This window comes from Pectinophora gossypiella, chromosome 9 (genome assembly GCF_024362695.1).
Source record: "Pectinophora gossypiella chromosome 9, ilPecGoss1.1, whole genome shotgun sequence".
Lineage (NCBI taxonomy): Eukaryota > Metazoa > Arthropoda > Insecta > Lepidoptera > Gelechiidae > Pectinophora > Pectinophora gossypiella.
Window position 1 is genome coordinate 14,690,385 of NC_065412.1, and position 18,634 is coordinate 14,709,018.

The 18,634-nt window shown below is 36.4% G+C and overlaps 3 protein-coding genes across 3 annotated transcripts in view; 2 read left to right on the forward strand and 1 right to left on the reverse strand.

Moving 5' to 3' along the window:
• Positions 1–18,634, reverse strand: part of LOC126369663 (abl interactor 2) — a 317,799-nt gene that overhangs the window by 194,001 nt on the left and 105,164 nt on the right. The window lies entirely within an intron of this gene.
• Positions 303–11,094, forward strand: LOC126369632 (bifunctional purine biosynthesis protein ATIC). The gene is made up of 11 exons (XM_050014149.1): positions 303–452; positions 2,387–2,501; positions 3,292–3,508; positions 3,963–4,238; positions 4,849–4,961; positions 5,953–6,176; positions 6,947–7,195; positions 8,153–8,374; positions 8,740–8,917; positions 9,425–9,588; positions 10,591–11,094. Exons 2-11 carry the CDS (start codon positions 2,480–2,482, stop codon positions 10,708–10,710), a joined length of 1,785 nt encoding a protein of 594 aa, XP_049870106.1. The 5' UTR covers positions 303–452; positions 2,387–2,479; the 3' UTR covers positions 10,711–11,094.
• LOC126369729 (V-type proton ATPase subunit F) lies at positions 11,692–18,594 on the forward strand. The gene is made up of 5 exons (XM_050014311.1): positions 11,692–11,851; positions 11,976–12,057; positions 13,940–14,145; positions 16,693–16,716; positions 18,428–18,594. Exons 1-5 carry the CDS (start codon positions 11,798–11,800, stop codon positions 18,458–18,460), a joined length of 399 nt encoding a protein of 132 aa, XP_049870268.1. The 5' UTR covers positions 11,692–11,797; the 3' UTR covers positions 18,461–18,594.

The window sequence follows — 18,634 nt, forward strand, 5'->3', positions numbered from 1 at the left end:
ACTTGGTCCTTGTTAATAATAATAGAATAAATTACACCAAGAACGATTTATTTATAGGTGAATCAAGCAATCTATAAGATTTTTAGCACTTGTTTAGCACCCTTAAACTATCGACATAATAATAATAATAATAATATCTTTATTTCGTACCATTAAAGCCTTAAATATATGACAATATTTGTTTACATTTATAAATATGTAGTTACAGGCTGTGACATAATTGCTATGAGTCGGCTGTTATCCCTAAAAGTTTTAAAACTGAGCTAAGGATAACATTCATTTATTTAAAAAAAATGGCTAAAAGGGCTCGTCTCCACACCAAAAATTTAAAAAAGAAACCTGCTTTTTATTTTAGGTTATTTTAAAAAGTGCCTTTTATTCTTTTCCTAACTTTTCTTTTGGAAATATTAGATATATTACTTTTGTATATACTGTACCAGCAGCCAGACTAGGTAAGTTTATATAGTTTTACTTTGAGTAAGTAAAAATTTGCCAGTCTTATGAAAATATGACTGAAAGCTCTATTTACTTTTGCTGGGTGTCTTTAGCATTCCTATTATGTTTTTTTTTGCTGGGTTTCTCATACTATAAAATAAAAATAATTCGGTAGGTAACTATTTTTAAAACATGTAACAGCTTTTATAAATAGTTCCATCATTGCCGAAGTTTCCATAACTTTAACCTACTTACAGCTTTTCTTAATTTTCAAAATTATGTATAGCCCCATAACATAAGAAAAGTTTTCTTTCATCAGAAGACGTCATCCTCCTGCCCATAGCCCACTACAAAGATTTAAAAATTATAAATATTGCATATTTCAGTATAGTCAAATAGTTCAAACCTATGATGATGTACCTCTGACTCCCTGTATTGGTATTTATAATTTAGTCGTGAGCCTATGTTAAACAGTACAATATAAAAAAAAAAACATTCACAATGTGTTCCATGACAACTGGAATTTGCCACTAGTTCTGTTTTGAGACAGAGCAAATACTATAAATATACCTTCAAGATTTGTACCTAGGACCTCTGTGATTACTGGATTATGAAGCCTGTTACACTTAGATAGCATTCTTAATAAGTAAAACAATATTTAAATTATCTGCCAGGAAATCTAACATTATTTATTAAACACAATACAACATACAGTTACCTATCTATAAATAGAAAAACTCCTCCAAAGCATCACACAGAGGAAAAGTGCCCAAAAGACTGGCAACATTTCCCATTTGAACAGCTAAACCAACCCTTTGAAAAAAGTAGCTGCCAAAATTATTAATATTATTATTGTAGCATTTAAATTATAATGTTCCCATTTTCCTATATGAGTTGTTATTCATATATTCAGTATTATTATGCCTTAAAGATACTATTGTGTAAAACTAGTTATTTATCTAAATATTTATCACTTGAAGTTATTTATTTGCCAGTGAGTTTAATTGTCAAGTCAAAGCAACAAGAATATTATTTTCATCATATTCTTGACGTAATATCAGTTAGGGCTGCAAATCCTTCATTTGTTTAAGTATTAGCATATATTTATTTTTTAGTTATATTATGTATACTGACTGTTGTAGGTATCTACCTAGTTATTTGTATTGAATTCTTATTTATTAGATATTAATTTTATTTTCACCAATTTCTTTTTAATTTATTTTTTTAAGTTTGTACTATTAAAATATCACAAAATAACTTAAAAATCTCAAAATATAAGTACACAATTTTATTAATTTGGTATAAAAAAGTGAAAATGCAATTAAGTATAACTTATAAATGTTTTCTTTTATTTCTATTGATCAAAAAATGTCTGAAAGTTCTATTTTGTTTACTTGTGATTCTACCCACTTACCCACTCCACTAGTGATCACGTAGTATACATATTTATAATGGGGCCTATCAAACTGACTACTAATTGTTGTTAGTTAAGAATTTAATTAAGTTTACTTCCTTCATATATTTCGTATTTGATATTTTGAGTTTCGAATGCAAAATAATAATAATCATAATAAAGCCAGCTCGAGTAAAAAAATACAACTTTGAAAGAAATGGAAATCTGTTGTGAGAGCCCTACATTCCAGGATAGTACATACATATACCTATATACTCGTATTATAAACGAATTTCCGAGCTCTTAATTTATTAATTAATTATAATTATATTTATATAATTCAAAAAATAAACTTTCATTGCCTGTGTAAAATGTGTATATGCCAGCAAAGGCAAAATTTTGTGAGACGTAATTTGTAACTATAACTGCAACTACTATTTATAACTGAACCTATTAGAATTTATACATAATAAAAATCTTTATCTCTTTAAATAAATGAACTATTTAAACTGATGCATGACCCTGTAAGAATCGGACAAACAAGTGTATTATTATCAGGACCCCTGCGTGAGGTCGCGAGTGATATAACATCGCTAACTGCCGAGGGACCAGCGCTAATCAGTTCAATACCACGATCTAACGGAAACAGACATGGCTGCCAATGGAAAATTAGGTAACATTCCTATTATGTATTATTGACTTTGCCTTCTTAAAACATTTACTTATCTACCTATATTCCATTTATGTACCTACTTCTAATTTTTCTTTAGTTAGTTTTCTTTGAAAAAGAATATTTATTAATCCTCCTTTTATTTTTGATGAAGCGAAACGTAAATAAATGAATCTCCTTCTATCGTGTGAGTTGTGAGGTGGATGATCAACGTCGTCAAACCTGGTGTCAGGGTTATTATTGAGCCGCCATGGCGCCTGACATGGCTCATGTAACGACTACTTACTTACATCAGTAAATAGCTAACCGGGAACGGCTTAACGTGTAAGGTTCGTGCTTAAAGTGAGATGATTCGTACTTCGGAAGGCACGTTAAGCTGTTGGTCCCTGTTACTATTTACTGACGTAAGTACGTAGTCGTTATATGAGTCGTCAGGGGCCTTTGGCGTCTCAGCAGTAGTTAGACGAACATTCATTTATTTATTTAGGTGTATTAACGATTTGCTTTATCTAAAACAAGTATAGGAGGATAAATATTTTTTTTTTTTCAAAGAAAACTAGTTAATGTAGACACCAGAGTTGTTGATCACCCGTGCCCAGCAGTGCAACTTATATAGTCTATTTATGTTTACGAAATATTCTTTAAAATACCTTGTTACTGATAATTAATTTTAAAATCCACAGATTACATAAACTGTGGATTTACAAAAGTGCCCCTTGCCTACCCAGCTCAAAACAATCAATCACGACACCCCCGTTTCCTTACTAATTCCTCGCTTCACAATAAATTACAGCTCTTCTCAGCGTCTCCGACAAAACTGGGCTTTTGCCGTTGGCAAAGTGTCTGTCGGACATTGGCCTTCAGCTGGTGAGTACTGGGGGCACGGCCGCAGCTCTGCGCAATGCCGGCCTCAAAGTCCTGGACGTGTCAGACATCACTGGAGCCCCAGAAATGCTCGGCGGACGTGTCAAGAGTCTACACCCAGCTGTGCATGCTGGTATTCTCTCCAGGTAATTTAAAAAAACTAATTTAGCATTCACCAACCCGCATTGGAGCAGCGTGGTGGAGTATGCTCCATACCCCCTCCGGTTGATTGAGGGGAGGCCTGTGCCCAGCAGTGGGACGTATATAGGCTGTTTACGTAATTTAGCATTAGCGTCAGTTATAATTCAGGCTATATGCTTGACTGCAGAATCATACTACATAATGGCCCCGATACTTGCAGATACCTCCTAATTTTATTTTATATCCGTCATGGATGATTGTCAACAAGTTAATTTTAAAATGAATGAATAACCCGTGCGATTAAAATAGGCATCTCGCTGGTATGGAATCCGTTTGACGTGCTGTCTACTTAATTCTGTCGGGTTATTGGCCGATATGGAGTTCCTGCGCACACTCACCGAAGTGTATCCTATAATAGTAGACCTTAAAGATTTGCTTTACAATGAATCTCATCACCAGGTTAACCGAGTCGGACCAGGCAGACATGAAACGTCAGAAGTTCGACATGATATCCGTGGTCGTGTGCAACCTGTATCCCTTCGTCCAGACGGTCTCCAAACCCGACGTCACCATAGCCGATGCTGTAGAGAACATCGACATTGGAGGCGTTACCCTTCTACGCGCAGCCGCTAAGAACCACGAAAGAGTGACCATTGTATGTGATCCTAGCGATTACGACAAAGTTATTGAAGAGCTGAAGAACAGCAAGGACCATCAGACTTCGAAGGAGACCAGGTAACGCTGGTTTGTTTATTGCAGCCTTTCTCTGCTGTAGTGGTAAACAAAACACAGAATGCGTTGGAACGCTTGACTCTAAATATTACGTCGCATGTTCAAATCCCAGCACGGACCTAAAGCAGTGATTTTAGAGTTTGGTTTCGAATTCATGCTTCGATTATAAATGATTATCACGTGCTCAGCGGTGAAGGAAAACATCACGAGGAAACCCAAATTCTTGAGAAATGCATTTTCGGAGGTATGTGACCTAACCCGTGTATTGGACTAGTTTTTCTTATTAAAATCCACAGAGTAAAATTCTCAGTCAAGGACGTAAATGTTAACTTTAACATTTAAAAGACCAAAATCATTTGAAGCCGAGTCCAGTGGATGAAGCTTCGAGTTAACATCGTAGAATACGGGTGTAAGGGTGCGTATCCATTGACGCGGAGCTGAGCGGAGATGTACAGGAATCGACCAATCACCGTAAGGGAGAGAGTGTCAGAGCGTCTTCGTTTTTCACTCTCGAACGCTGTGATTGGTCAAATTCGCACATCTCCGCGTCAGTGGAAACCCGGTCTAATTCATCTATAAGTAAAACCTACATTTGGGTGTGTGATGTTTACAGGCAAAAGCTCGCCTTGAAGGCGTTCACGCAGACGTCGGAGTATGACCTCGCCATTTCGGACTACTTCCGCAAACAGTACTCCGCTGGCGAGTCTCAGCTCACTCTCAGATACGGTATTTTTTTTTTAATATAGAATTCAAAATTCAAAAATATCTTTATTCAGTAGGTAACATAGTTACACTTTGAATCGTCAATTTTACATAACGAACGTCTTATCCGCCTAAAACTACTGCAGCTTCTCACAACCTGTATAGCCGGTAGACTCGCGTTTACCCACAACCTCACACTGGATCAAATGCCTATTCACTCTAGCCTTGAAGGCTCTCAGATTACGAGTTGGAAAAACGGACGAAGGCAGACAGTTCCAGTCCTTTGCTGCTCACATCAAAAAGGAAGAGGCAAAACGTTTAGTGCGTATTGGCGGTATATCCACAACTGCGGGTTATCGTTCAAGAGTTTGAGGAGTCTTTTCTCTGATGTGCTAATGGCTATTAACTAACTAAAAAAAATAAAATCTCAACTCAACATGACATATCTTTCCAGCAGGGCAAACATGCGCAATGTGATAAAATTATCGATCGATCCTATAAATTTTGTCGAAATCGATAAGTTTTTTTTCCCTAACTGCGTGCTACGTGATTTTGTTCGTATTTTGACAGCACCAATCGACAAAACGACATAATATGACATCGTCAGAATCGATAAAATGACCGTGACAAAATTTCATCGTGTTGTGCATGTTAGGTACTGGTCTTCTGGAAAAAAGCTGAACCCATGGTTTTTCTGAGTGTAATTTGTTTTTATGCTCTGTCCTGTGTACGGTCACGAGCATTAATATGTATACACTTTGGTACCATGTTACATTAACTTTTTTGACAAATTGAACTGTAAGTCTCACTAAATGTCAAATATGTAAGTGCGACAGAGTCCTAAAGTGCTCATGACTGTACAGTCATGAGCAATATCATGTACCCACTTTGGAACCCTGCCGCACTATCATATTTCACATTGAATGAGACTTACGGTTTAATCTATCAAAAAAGGTAATGTGACATGGTTTCATGCTGCATATTGGTACTCGGACAAAAATCATTAACTCTACAGGTATGAACCCGCACCAGAAGCCAGCGCAGGTGTTCACGACCACGGACAGGCTGCCTATGTCGACGCTGAACGGAGCTCCGGGGTTCATCAACCTGTGCGACGCGCTGAACGCGTGGCAGCTGGTGCGGGAGCTGCGGCGTGCGCTGCGCCGGCCGGCCGCCGCCAGCTTCAAGCACGTGTCGCCCGCCGGCGCCGCGCTGGGGCTGCCGCTCACCGAGGAGGAGGTAACCTGCCTGCGCTCTAGCCGCCTAGTTGTAAAAACTAAGAAAAAAAGTTTTTTTTTTTTTTCAAAATATAAAAAAATTTCTAAAAAAATTTTTTTTTTTTATTATATTGGAGCACAGTCATAATAATTCCATGCGGAATCTGGGCTTCAGGTTACTGTGCGACGCGTAGTCATGAGCAATATCATGTATCCACTTTAGAACCCTGTCGCATTAATATATATTTGACATTTAGCGAGACTTACATATAGTAGGGTAGGGTACATATATGTATAGGGTAGTTTCCAACTAGTCGAATCAATTACTTTTTACTAAACCGAAACACGAAACTACTATGTTTGTATGAAGAAGCAACCTGTGACGTCATAGAAAACGTGACAAAATTTTGCACCTATTATTACAGTTGTCTTTATTAAAATTCATAAATAAGTTAAATAGAAATAGGAAAACGGAAAACGTTTTTTGTCGCCTTTAGATCTGTCTTTATTTAGTAATCAGAATTTCATAATTTATCTTTGACCTAGGAAACTGCCCGATTCAATTTGACAGGAAAGTTATTGTGATGGTATATATATATATATATATTTATATTCATTTATTCCTTATAACAACTTTACATTGTGTTGGAAATTGGAAATAAAGAAATAAAAAAAAACTTAAACTATCTAAAACAACAGTGGGACTATAATTTACTTACAATATACCTAACAAAAACCATCCAGCATAATCTGGAGTGTAAATCCTAATGTTATTGTAACTGTGTCCACCAGGCAGCAGTATGCATGGTGGAGGACCTCCTGCCGCAACTGACGCCGCTGGCGTGCGCCTACGCCCGCGCCCGCGGCGCCGACCGCATGAGCTCCTTCGGAGACTTCGTGGCGCTGTCTGACGTGTGCGACGAGATCACTGCCAAGATTATATCCAGGGAAGTGTCGGACGGAATAATTGCCCCGGGGTACACGCCTGAGGCTCTCGCTGTGTTGAAGAAAAAGAAGGGCGGGAATTACTGCGTTTTACAGGTGAGGGGATAGATAGATAGATAGATATATAGATAGATAGATAGATTTAAGACGTTACATAAATGTTGAAATGGGATGTTGTTTTTTTATTACATTTATTTATGCAGGGGTGTTAGTGACATCGTAACTTTGAGGGATGATTCAGACTGAGACCATGATTCTGAGTTGATCATGATATCAAGTGGAAGTGGTTTTCCATCGCAAAAGTATGGAACTGAAAATAATTTCAAAAAAACACTAACATTTTCATGAATTTTCCGACAGGAAATTCAACTTGATATTGGTGCTATTTCCTGTAAATACCATCTAATTTTATTTTAAGTTATATCTGTCATTTTCTTATCCGCCGAAAAGGAAAGGGACGGGTAATCGACAAGCATAAAATTTATGGAACACACGTCAATTTTAAGCACAAATCTAAACCAACCGTCTAAACATTTTACATCAGTCAATAACCCGACACAGTTAAGTAGACAGCACGTCAAACGGATTGCATACCAGCGACGTACCTTTTGATTCGCCCGGATTATTCATTCATTTACTCATTCTTCCTAAAATTAAGAGCTGTGAATCATCCCTCCCTTTTCTTTTCGACGGATACGAAAATGACGGATATAACCTAAAATAAAATTAGGCGGTGTCTGCAGGAATCGGGGCCATTGACTCACAATCGTGAGCTGAATAATTGCATTTTGTATAGTATATCTTAAAGCTAACAACATCAAAGGTAAATTTTAAAATACTAATGTATATAGAGACCTTTCTAAATGATCAAAAATCAAACTAATTTTTATTTCTAACGTTTTTTAAAGTGTTAAATAAATACGACTTTCGACCGTGTTTATTGATGACGTCATACCTCAGTTTTTTGCCATACAAATTCCTTACAAATGTATCAGATTTTACGTAAGTTCTTATTTGACCTATTCCTAAACGATATTCTTATTTCGATTTCAGATGGACCCTACCTACGAACCGGCCCTTCTAGAACAGAAGACGATCTTCGGTCTCACTCTAGAACAGAGACGCAACGATGCAGAGATCACCGAAGATCTGTTCAAGAACATCGTCACCAATAAGAAAGAGTTGCCGGAAAATGCAGTCAGGGATCTTATTGTCGCGACTATTGCCCTCAAATATACGCAGAGTAACTCTGTCTGCTACGCTCGGGATGGTCAGGTAAAATATATTTTGGTTCTTTTTATTTTATCTTTATTGTAGAAAAAAAACATAACATAACCTCACGATTATATCGTAAGAAGAGCTACGTAGCGTTGGGTTAGTGAAAAGCGCACTTGATCATCCTCTATGCCCTTATTATACTCAATGTGGGGTTGGCCAACATGTATTCCTCTTCCATTCATCTCTGTCAGTCGTATTCTATACTTGCACCTTTCGCGCCATTTTTATGAAGACTGCAATTTAGATAAATTAATAACTCACCGGTGCAAGTCCAGTTTGAGAAGCAAGCCGGTGTACCACGGGAACACAGTATCTATGTTTTGCTTATTGAATGTCGGTATATCGTAACCTTACGGTGTCAGGTGATCGGCATCGGCGCGGGCCAGCAGTCCCGCATCCACTGCACGCGGCTGGCGGGCGGCAAGGCGGCGCTGTGGTGGCTGCGGCGCCACCCGCGCGCGCTGCGCATACGCTTCCGGCAGGGCGTCACGCGCGCCGTCCGCTCCAACGCCATCGACAACTTCGTCAGTGGCACTATCGGTACGTATGATTTCCCGCCAAATTTGTTTCCCGCCAAGTACTTAAATGTCATTCGCGGAAAATCTGCAATAAGTCACGTAAAAAAAGTATAAAAAGTGAAAAAAAAAAAACATAATTCAGGAGAGAAAAGTGTATGAAAATGCCTTATTCCCACTTTTTTACTTTTTAATTTTCTGACAACACGTCAAAAGATAAAATATTTTATATTCATGTTCACAAGTGAATAGTGGTGGGGGTGGCATGGCGTAGCTGTACGTATTTGAAAAAAAAAATAGAACAATATTTTTTAAAAAATGCGCGCGGTTCGCCATATTGTTGTAAATGAATTTTCAATATGAAAATGATTTGGTGTGCAAAAAGTTATCTATTATTCTTGTAGGTGTAGTATAAAGCATTAGCTATAGGTATGTATCATTGGGAATAAAATAGTTTAAAGGCGTAACTCATTGGTAATCGAATACCACTATCACTTTTATCCCTTGGTGAATAATGTATTATTTTTCACAGGTGCGGACATGCCACTAGAGCAATGGAACGACTTATTCGAGGGCGAACCACCCGCGCTATTGACTGAAAAGGAACGCGAGGACTGGATCAAGAAGATGGACAAAGTGGCTCTCGCGTCTGATGCCTTCTTCCCGTTCAGAGACAACATTGATAGAGCTGTCCAGGTTGGTTACAAATGACTAAAAAATAATGTTTTAGTCTGATGGACGTAAAACTAGATTTTACATTTTATTGGAACTGCACTGTGGATCGCCCATTAGTTATATTTTATATTGGCCCCGATTCCTGCAGACACCGCCTAATTTTATTTTAAGTTATATCCGTCATTTTCATATCCGTCGAAAAGGAAAGGGACGGATGATTCACAGCTCTTAATTTTAGGAAGAATGAGTGAATGAATGAATAACCCGGGCGAATCAAAAGGTACGTCGCTGGTATGCAATCCGTTTGACGTGCTGTCTACTTAACTGTCGGGTTATTGACGGATGTAAAATTTTTAGACGGTTGGTTTAGATTTGTGCTTAAAATTGACGTGTGTTCCATAAATTTTATGCTTGTCGATTACCCGTCCCTTTCCTTTTCGGCGGATAAGAAAATGTCAGATATAACTTAAAATAAAATTAGATGGTATTTACAGGAATTAGCACCATTATATAGATAGATAAAATACTTTATTGAGCACAATGGACACAAGATACAGAGATAAGGACAACACGGCCTTGTTGCTCATGCAGCATTTTCTTCCAGGCAACCTTTAGGTATAGAAAAAATATTAGGTATATGAGTTTGGAATTAATATATTAGGTAAAAGCTCTTCCCTTCTGCGGGTAAAATAAAAACTTTGGAATTGAAATAAAAATGAATATATAGACGCCTTTTTCCCGTTGGGATTGTTATAGACCACGGAATTCCACTTACTATGATCCTGACACACCACTTTCGCTTCTTTCTCTTGGAGACTCATGGGATGAAGTTCATGATTGCTCGCCGATTTATAGTACTCTTGGCCTGGCCTTTCTTTATAACATATAAATAATAATAATAGTGTGTTGGCTTCGGCCCCGCGCACGCCTTCCAAAAGTCCGGAACTCCATAGGCCCGAGATATGGAAACGACATTCAAAAAATAATAATTTACTGTATAAAAAAATGTCTTTGTTATTTCAGTGTGGCGTGGAATACATCGGCAGTCCGTCTGGGTCCAACAACGACAAGGAAGTAATAGACGCGTGTAATGATCATAAGATCACAATGGCTCACACCAACCTGCGTCTTTTCCACCACTAGAGAGCTATAACACGTCTTGGACGATATTATAAATAGACGAAGACTGGAGTTAATACTTTTACGTAGTTACGTTAATCCATTCCAATAGTTTCTATAGTTATGTGGAGCTTTTTTATGTATCTGTTTCTGTTACTGGTTTTTCGACACTAAAGTGTACACAAATGGTTTTATATTTGTGTTTAAAATGAAAATTTACAAATACAAAATATTCCTAAAGTTATCATGAAATCTTCCGGAAATCTAGATATAAGTATAAGAGAGAATATATTAAGAATCTCTGCTTTTGTTATGCATTTAATTGTTAAATTAGGATTAAGAACATCCGTGCCTTATTGTTTGTTATCAAGTATTTTTTATAATAAACTGGTATTATATTTTTGATAACTTTGTTTTATTGTCATATCGTTAAATCAGACCCTAAACAAAGACTGCCTAGTTTTATAAAATTCTTGTTTCTCTTGATTGTTTGGACTAGTCTGGTTCAGTAATTGAGATGTGTATGAACACCACTTTTATAATTACGCTTCGACCGGTTTTGAAAGGATTGCTCTATACATATAGACCATTTAACTTTGTAATTGGTTGTGCCGTAGATATAGAACAGGACGGATCGGAGGTCGTAGAGCGTGTGACTATTATAAAACGACCAATCCTCATCCATTTTTTTTTTAATTTCGCGCGGAACCCAGCAGCCGCTCACAATAAAAAAATACCTCTTTTCGGTCTAGATACCCAGGTTTTTAAGCCACATTTTTTTTATTGATGAAATGTTCAGCATACACGCACAATGAAAAAGTTTTAGTTATATTTCACCATTTTCATTTATTCTTAAGAACAGACACAGTATTCGAAACGCAGCACGTTAATCATATTTTTTATTATTATTCTAATAGTAATAAATTATGGCTGACAAAAATATTTTTTTGCGTATTTATCAAACTATCTAAACGTTAACCATAGACTAGGATGTTGACAGCCAATGCTGCCAACACTCTGTAAAAATAATTCAATAAGTCAGGTGATCGAGCCCTTGTGACAGTCTTTATTTCATAAAATATCCACAAAAACAGGCTAATACCGCACAAAAATGGCTCTACAATCTGCAGTTAAAGGAAAATTGATCAGTGTGATCGGAGATGAGGTAATTTACTTTTATATAAACTCTAAATCTGGTATATTTACCAATGTTTTTATTGCGATTTTACCGTCCTTAAATTTTCAGTTTTGTGTACAGTTTCTAATTTTAATACGTTGTTTATTTTCAGGACACATGTGTCGGGTTCCTTTTGGGTGGTATTGGTGAAATCAACAAGAACAGACACCCCAATTTCATGGTTGTTGACAAGAGTAAGTTGCCACTAAAATTTTCATGTTCTATGCTACATTACCCTATGAAATCCATATTCCTGTTCCAATAATCAGATCAATAATCCCTTTTGCAACATACAATCATTATCTATTAGCATCATAAGTCAGCTGATTACATTTTACATGAAGTCAAGAAAAGGGTTATGGGCTGATTTTTCTAATAAACATATAAATTATTTATTAATGGAATAGCATAATAATATATATTTCAAATTTGGAACATTTTATTCTTATTTGAAATAAGACTATCAAAATGTTATTAACTGTTCAGTGCCTTGTTTCAATGTTGTATCATAGTGGATAGACATGTATGCATGTAAAATACTTATTTCTGATGCTAATTAGAATCATTTTCTTTACATCCATTTTCTGCCCTTTTCTATTACTCTCCCATAAAGAATACAGTACCCAATATGATATAATTTATTATATGATACCTATTATAAAATGGAAATTGCCTTCCAAAGCATGGATTCATCTTACTTTTTCTGACAATCAGCTGATTCAAGCCTGAAATGTTAAGGACATACACACACCAAACAAAGGACAGTCTCACAAAGAGATTTTGACAATGTCTCCATCGGGAATCAAACCCGGATGTTTGTGTTGTGTGTGCTTCATTTCTAAATTCATTTAAATTTTTATTTATTAAAATAAAATTTGATAATTTAGAGAGACAATAATATATTGTTTTGTTTTGCTGTCATCCATCATTTGTCTTTCATCATTTTGTCATTTTTATCTATTGTAAATGATTGATATTGCCACTATCAAGAGGTATTTGTTTGTTTCTTTGTTTTAAGCTGTAGCTACTGCACCACTTCTTTTTTACATTCTCTAATTGTTGTGAAAACCTGCGGAAATACTGTTTACTTCCTAATATATGTATAGCTGTAGCTAATCAGTTGATGAGCTTTCACAATACAGTTCATCATTACCCATAAGAGATCTCATGTATGATTTTTCCAAGATGACCTTGCATCACTTGGTTCCCTACCCCATTAGTGAATTAGTTTACATGTGTATTTCCATTCCAATTCAATTGGGTAGTTTCCTAGGTCAGAGAAAAATTATGAAATTCTGATTACTAAATAAAGACAGATCTCAAGATGACTAAAACATTTTCTTTTTTCTTAATTTGAATAAAGAAAACTGAAAATACGTGCGATTTTTGTCACGTTTTATTATGACGTCACAGGTTAAGGTAATTTTGTGTTTTGACGTTTAGTAAGGCAGCCGAAATATTTTAGTAGTATCCACTAAAATATTTCGGCTGCCATTCTCGAGCCAAACCCTACCGTAGAATTGTAACTGAGTCAATATGATTGGATGCACACATCCATTGGGTCATTTTTATCGCGTCGCGCGCTATTTGTAAGCACCATATTCCAGCGCTCGCGGCACGGCAACTGCACCGCGGCGCGAGTTATATCGAGGGCTTTGACCAATTAGACGTAAGCGTCTATTGGTCGATAATCCGTGCGCCGAGTGGTTGCCGTGCAGCCTGCTGGTGCAAGTAACGAGCCAAAGCACAACCAACTGATACTAAACCTTTACCAGGCACCTTCTAGTTGGCAACTGGGATTGCAAATGCCACTAAGTTAGTACTAATAGATTAGCTAATACAGTGTATTGTATAAAAGAAAAGGTTCAATACGATCTACTCTGAACCGGCGTGCGTGTATGAAGCGATTGATGAATGTGGAGGAAGCAAGAGAAGTGTGTCAGGATCGAAGCAAATGGAATTCTATAGTCTCTGCTTACCCCGGTGGGAAATAGGCGTGAGTTTATGTATGTATGTATGTATGTATGTATTGTATAAGTTCTACAAACCATCTAAGAAAAACGCGTACCTTTTCAGACACCCCAGTAAGCGAAATAGAGGACTGTTTCAAGCGGTTCGTGAAGCGCGAGGACATCGACATCATCCTGATCAACCAGAACGTGGCGGAGCTCATCAGACACGTCATCGACGCCCACACCGCGCCCGTGCCCGCTGTGCTCGAGATCCCGTCCAAGGACCACCCCTATGACGCCAGCAAGGACTCCATCCTGCGTCGCGCTAAGGTAACTGTAAAAGACGCACGAACATTTTTATATATATCCTCTCAGACGACGCCCTGAGCCGAGGTTCGCGCCCAACTGGGCCCCCTCAGGCCTGTTGTCTTAAACGTTGTACCGGGTGAGAGCCTTCAGCGCTCCCCATTTGTCGGGCCAAGTAGTTAATGCCATCTGCGGCAAATCTACAATAAGTCACGTCAAAATTATTTAGATTATATATCTATACTGACAGTCTCCTTATTTCTATTCTTTCTGACTTTTGTCCCTTCTCATTGAGGATAAAAACTGCCTATTTCTCCCATCAGGTGTCGCTACTGTCGAGTGTTCTTAAATATTGGCTTTTCATTCATTTTGAAATTAACAGTTGTCAACCTTCCCTTTTCTTTTCGGCGATTAAGAAAAAGGCGGGTATAACTTAAAATAAAATTAGGAGGTGTATGCAGGAATCGGGGCCAATACGTAGATTTACGTTAAATTAAACATGACTTGACTTTAGTCGACGTTTACGGCACACCCAAGATGTTACGCAACATATAACCACCAACAACAACATCAACCTACAAACAACCCACCTACAAACTACCACCTACAAGCCCACAAGCCTACAAGCTTTAGGTTTTTCAAGCTAAAGCTTGTAGGCTCCACACTCGCTGCTGAGCTGCTCCATGCGGACTTCTGGCCAGAGAGAGTAGTGTTAATAAATTCCCTAAATAGTTTATTATTTTAATGTATTATTATTATTTGCTTTGCTTCTATGCTGTTCTGGGAGCATATAAAAAACATAGAACACGTTCAGCTGCTTCTCTTCCCGGGCATGTCGTAAAAACCGACAGAGGGATTGTGTCTTCTAACATGATGGACTAATGTTATGGGCGATAGGCTGATCCCTTATCACCATAAGGTTCATCATATCCATCTTTGGACTTCGTATCAACAGTGGCTGCAAGTTGTCTTTGATTACTTGTGGCTCTGCCCACCCCATTAGGGATTACGGGCGTGAGTTTATGTATGTATGTATTATTATTATTGCGTATGGCAGACAAAAATAAAATATCCTGCGTGGATCATTATCTAGCTTAAACTGCGCAAGCGGGGCGCATCCCTGGTGCGCCGCATACGGGGCAGCCCCAACCTTGCTCTCTGTTCGATTGGGGATGAGAGCCCCTATTTGCGTCGCTGCAGTGGGCTGCACGTGCCCAAATGTATTATAAGCTTTTGATATTGTGTGTTATTTTTATTTTATACTAACATTAGAAATAAGTCATTTACTAACACATATGAGTCAATGGTTACTTGAAATAAAGATTTTATTTATTTATTTAAACTCCCCTAACCAAGTCTCTGCCGCATCCGTCACACAATGCAGCCCGTCTATGCCACCTGGGAACCGGTGCAGAGGATTATTTTAATTATAATAATTATGTATTATATAGAGAATTACAATATTGTATGTAATTCTTAGGTTAAGGTATATTCTATGGGCCTTAGTTCTAAGCTTTTCTGAGCTTTTTCGTTGCGTGTGGTATGCAATGTAACGACATTACTTAACATTACGTTTGTGTCCGACGGGGGTAGGCAGAGGTGAATAGTACACCCACAACTCGCCAGCGATGTTTAAGTCCCATGTAATAGGGGCCTAGCCCATTGTATTCCATATGCAATGAGGTATTTAAATAGTCAATGAGTAATGTATTCCTGTCTAGACATAGGAACACATAAGATCTATCCACGTCTCAATGTCATTGATATGTTTCAAGCAAATAATATAAAAAATACGTAGTATTTTGTACATTTATGCGTAGTGTTTTTGCTATACGCGGCCGCGCCTCCACATTCTTTGTCCTTCGTGGTTTGAATTTATATAAACTAGTGCGCAAAATTAATACGTGAACAGTTTATTGTATTTCCTATACTAGGCACAAGCCTCTGATAGATCTTTCTACCGTGGGTTGCGGTAGGTTTCTGTCGTGATGGACCAAATTAATTTAAAAATAATCTGGGGCTGCCACTTTTTAGGGGAGGATAGGTACACGTACAGTCATGAGCAATAACATGTACCCACTTTAGAACCCTGTCGCACTATGATATTTGACATTTAATGAGACTTACGGTTTAATTTGTCAAAAAAGTTAATGTGACATGGTTTCAAGGTGTATACATATTAATGCTCTTGACCGTACACGCACAGTCATGAGCAATAACATGTACCCACTTTAGAACCCTGTCGCACTATCGTATGTGACATTTAATGAGACTTACGGTTTAATTTATCAAAAAAGTTAATGTGACATGGTTTCAAGGTGTATACATATTAGTACTCGTGACCGTACAGCACATATCTACTCACTGCCGCCGCACTCTCATAAGAAATAATGAATGTTTCTATAAACGCTTGACAACATAACATAAGACCACGCCTGTATCCCCGAAGGGGTAGGCAGAGATGTATAGTATATATATACACTATACACTCACTCCTCGAAAGCCACATTTAAGAACCATGTAAATGATATTCCACAAAACCTAATGATATTATTTTTCTCTTGTTCACAGGGCATGTTCAACCCAGAGGACTTGGTACGCTAAATATAGTTTATTGAGTTTATTGCATGTATATGCGTCTGCGTCTGTCTGGCACTTGTAAATACGCCGACCGATCCATACTAACACGAAATAACGCCATCTGTGTTCCATTACAAGAAAACAATTATTTATTGTCCCAGTATTATTGTTTTCAACTTTCAAAAATAGAATCAGTTAAGAAAAATAATTAAGTTCTTAAATTAAATTTCTAATTTAAGAGAAAGTGAGTAAGATTTCTTAATTTAATTTAATATGCTTCTTTCAGACACTTTAAAGTAAAATATTTTCTTTAAAGTTTAATTAAAATGGAACACAGCAAGCATTTACCCAAGTTTGAAGAGACATACACATTACCAACAAGGGATTTAAATATTGAATTATAAAGGACGAAATAAATGAATTAATTTTATACTGTTTTCAAGTCACTGAAGATAGCAAGTCTTTGAAGATTTAATAATCTAAAGTAAAGGTCAGGCCATTGGAAATAATGCTTTTTATTCTTCCATAAATATTATTTATTTAGTTTAAATATTTTTTATATTAAATTATTATATTGAATATGAATATAAGGAATTTGAATATTCCATTTAAGAACTATGGAATAAAGAATTAGGCATTTCATTGTCTTAGCTTGTATTCATTTCTACTGTATTAAACTCGGAAACGTAGTCTGGAGTTACATCTTGTGTGAAATAGGATGAGACTTTAAATTTACGTTTAAAACATATCTCTACATTCGTTACGTAAATATTTACAAGAATTCAAAAAATAATTCAAATCGAAAGCGCTGGCGCGTTAGTTGTAGCATAATTTATATTTTTTATTGGCCTGAAGATGTATTATTAATTATTTATTACCTACCTATATTTATTTTCGTCTAAAAAAAATAAAAATCAGTATCCTTATAGTCGGAAATGTGTACTCTCTGTCCCGTGTGCAATTTTGAAACTAAAGCAGTTTGACTTACATTCCACATTGCAATGAAATAAATATCGGAAAATATAAACTGAGTTCGCGCTACAAGTTTTTAGGGACTGTTCGTTCGTTAATACGTATATTTTTTATTAAAAAATGTTTTGAGTAATTGTCTTATTTCTATAAGATATTTGAAGACATGGATAATTAATTTTACGTAATAAATGCACAGTTCTTTACAATGGTTAAGATAGCATGATATTACTATAATTAAAATATTATTTTGAAATTAGTAAACTATTTTGACCATGAAATGATTTTATCTAACTGACGTTTCTTTTGTGGCGCGAACTGATAATTTAATTATTGTTTAAATAATATTATAAAATGCATTGTTAATCTTATATAGATTTGTTGAAATCGTATTATAGAATAAAAAATATTGTAAAATACAAATGGAAAGTGTTTTGTTTTATTTTTTTACCTAACGTTTGGCATGAGTGTAGCTGCATTTGATTTCTTTTTCATGAAAAAGAAAAGAGAGTGTTAAGAATTTTCGAAATTTGTAAAATGTATTGGAGTGTTTTGACAAACTTGTACAGAGTGTTGTGTTCTTCATTGGTTTTAATTATGAAATGTTGAAAATGAATGAATTGTTGTTTATTCCAGCAAAAACTAAACCATTGTGTGTTTATTTCGGTGTGAAAGTGTAACTGTTGCTGTGGAGGTGAGTTTGTATTATTTTTTACTTTATTTCATGTTGTAATTCATATTTTACTTTTATTTGCAGTCGATGTTTGGATCCGACAACTACACCAATTAGCATTTATCCCGTAACCTTATTCAAGTACCTAATTATTATTTTCAAATTATTTATGTAAGTACCTATGTACTTTAGATAGATTCCTATTTACTTTAATGTACCTTAAATCTTTTAAATAAAACATTAAACGTTAACATTTCAAAGTTTTATTTTTAATCATTAAAAAACTTACAT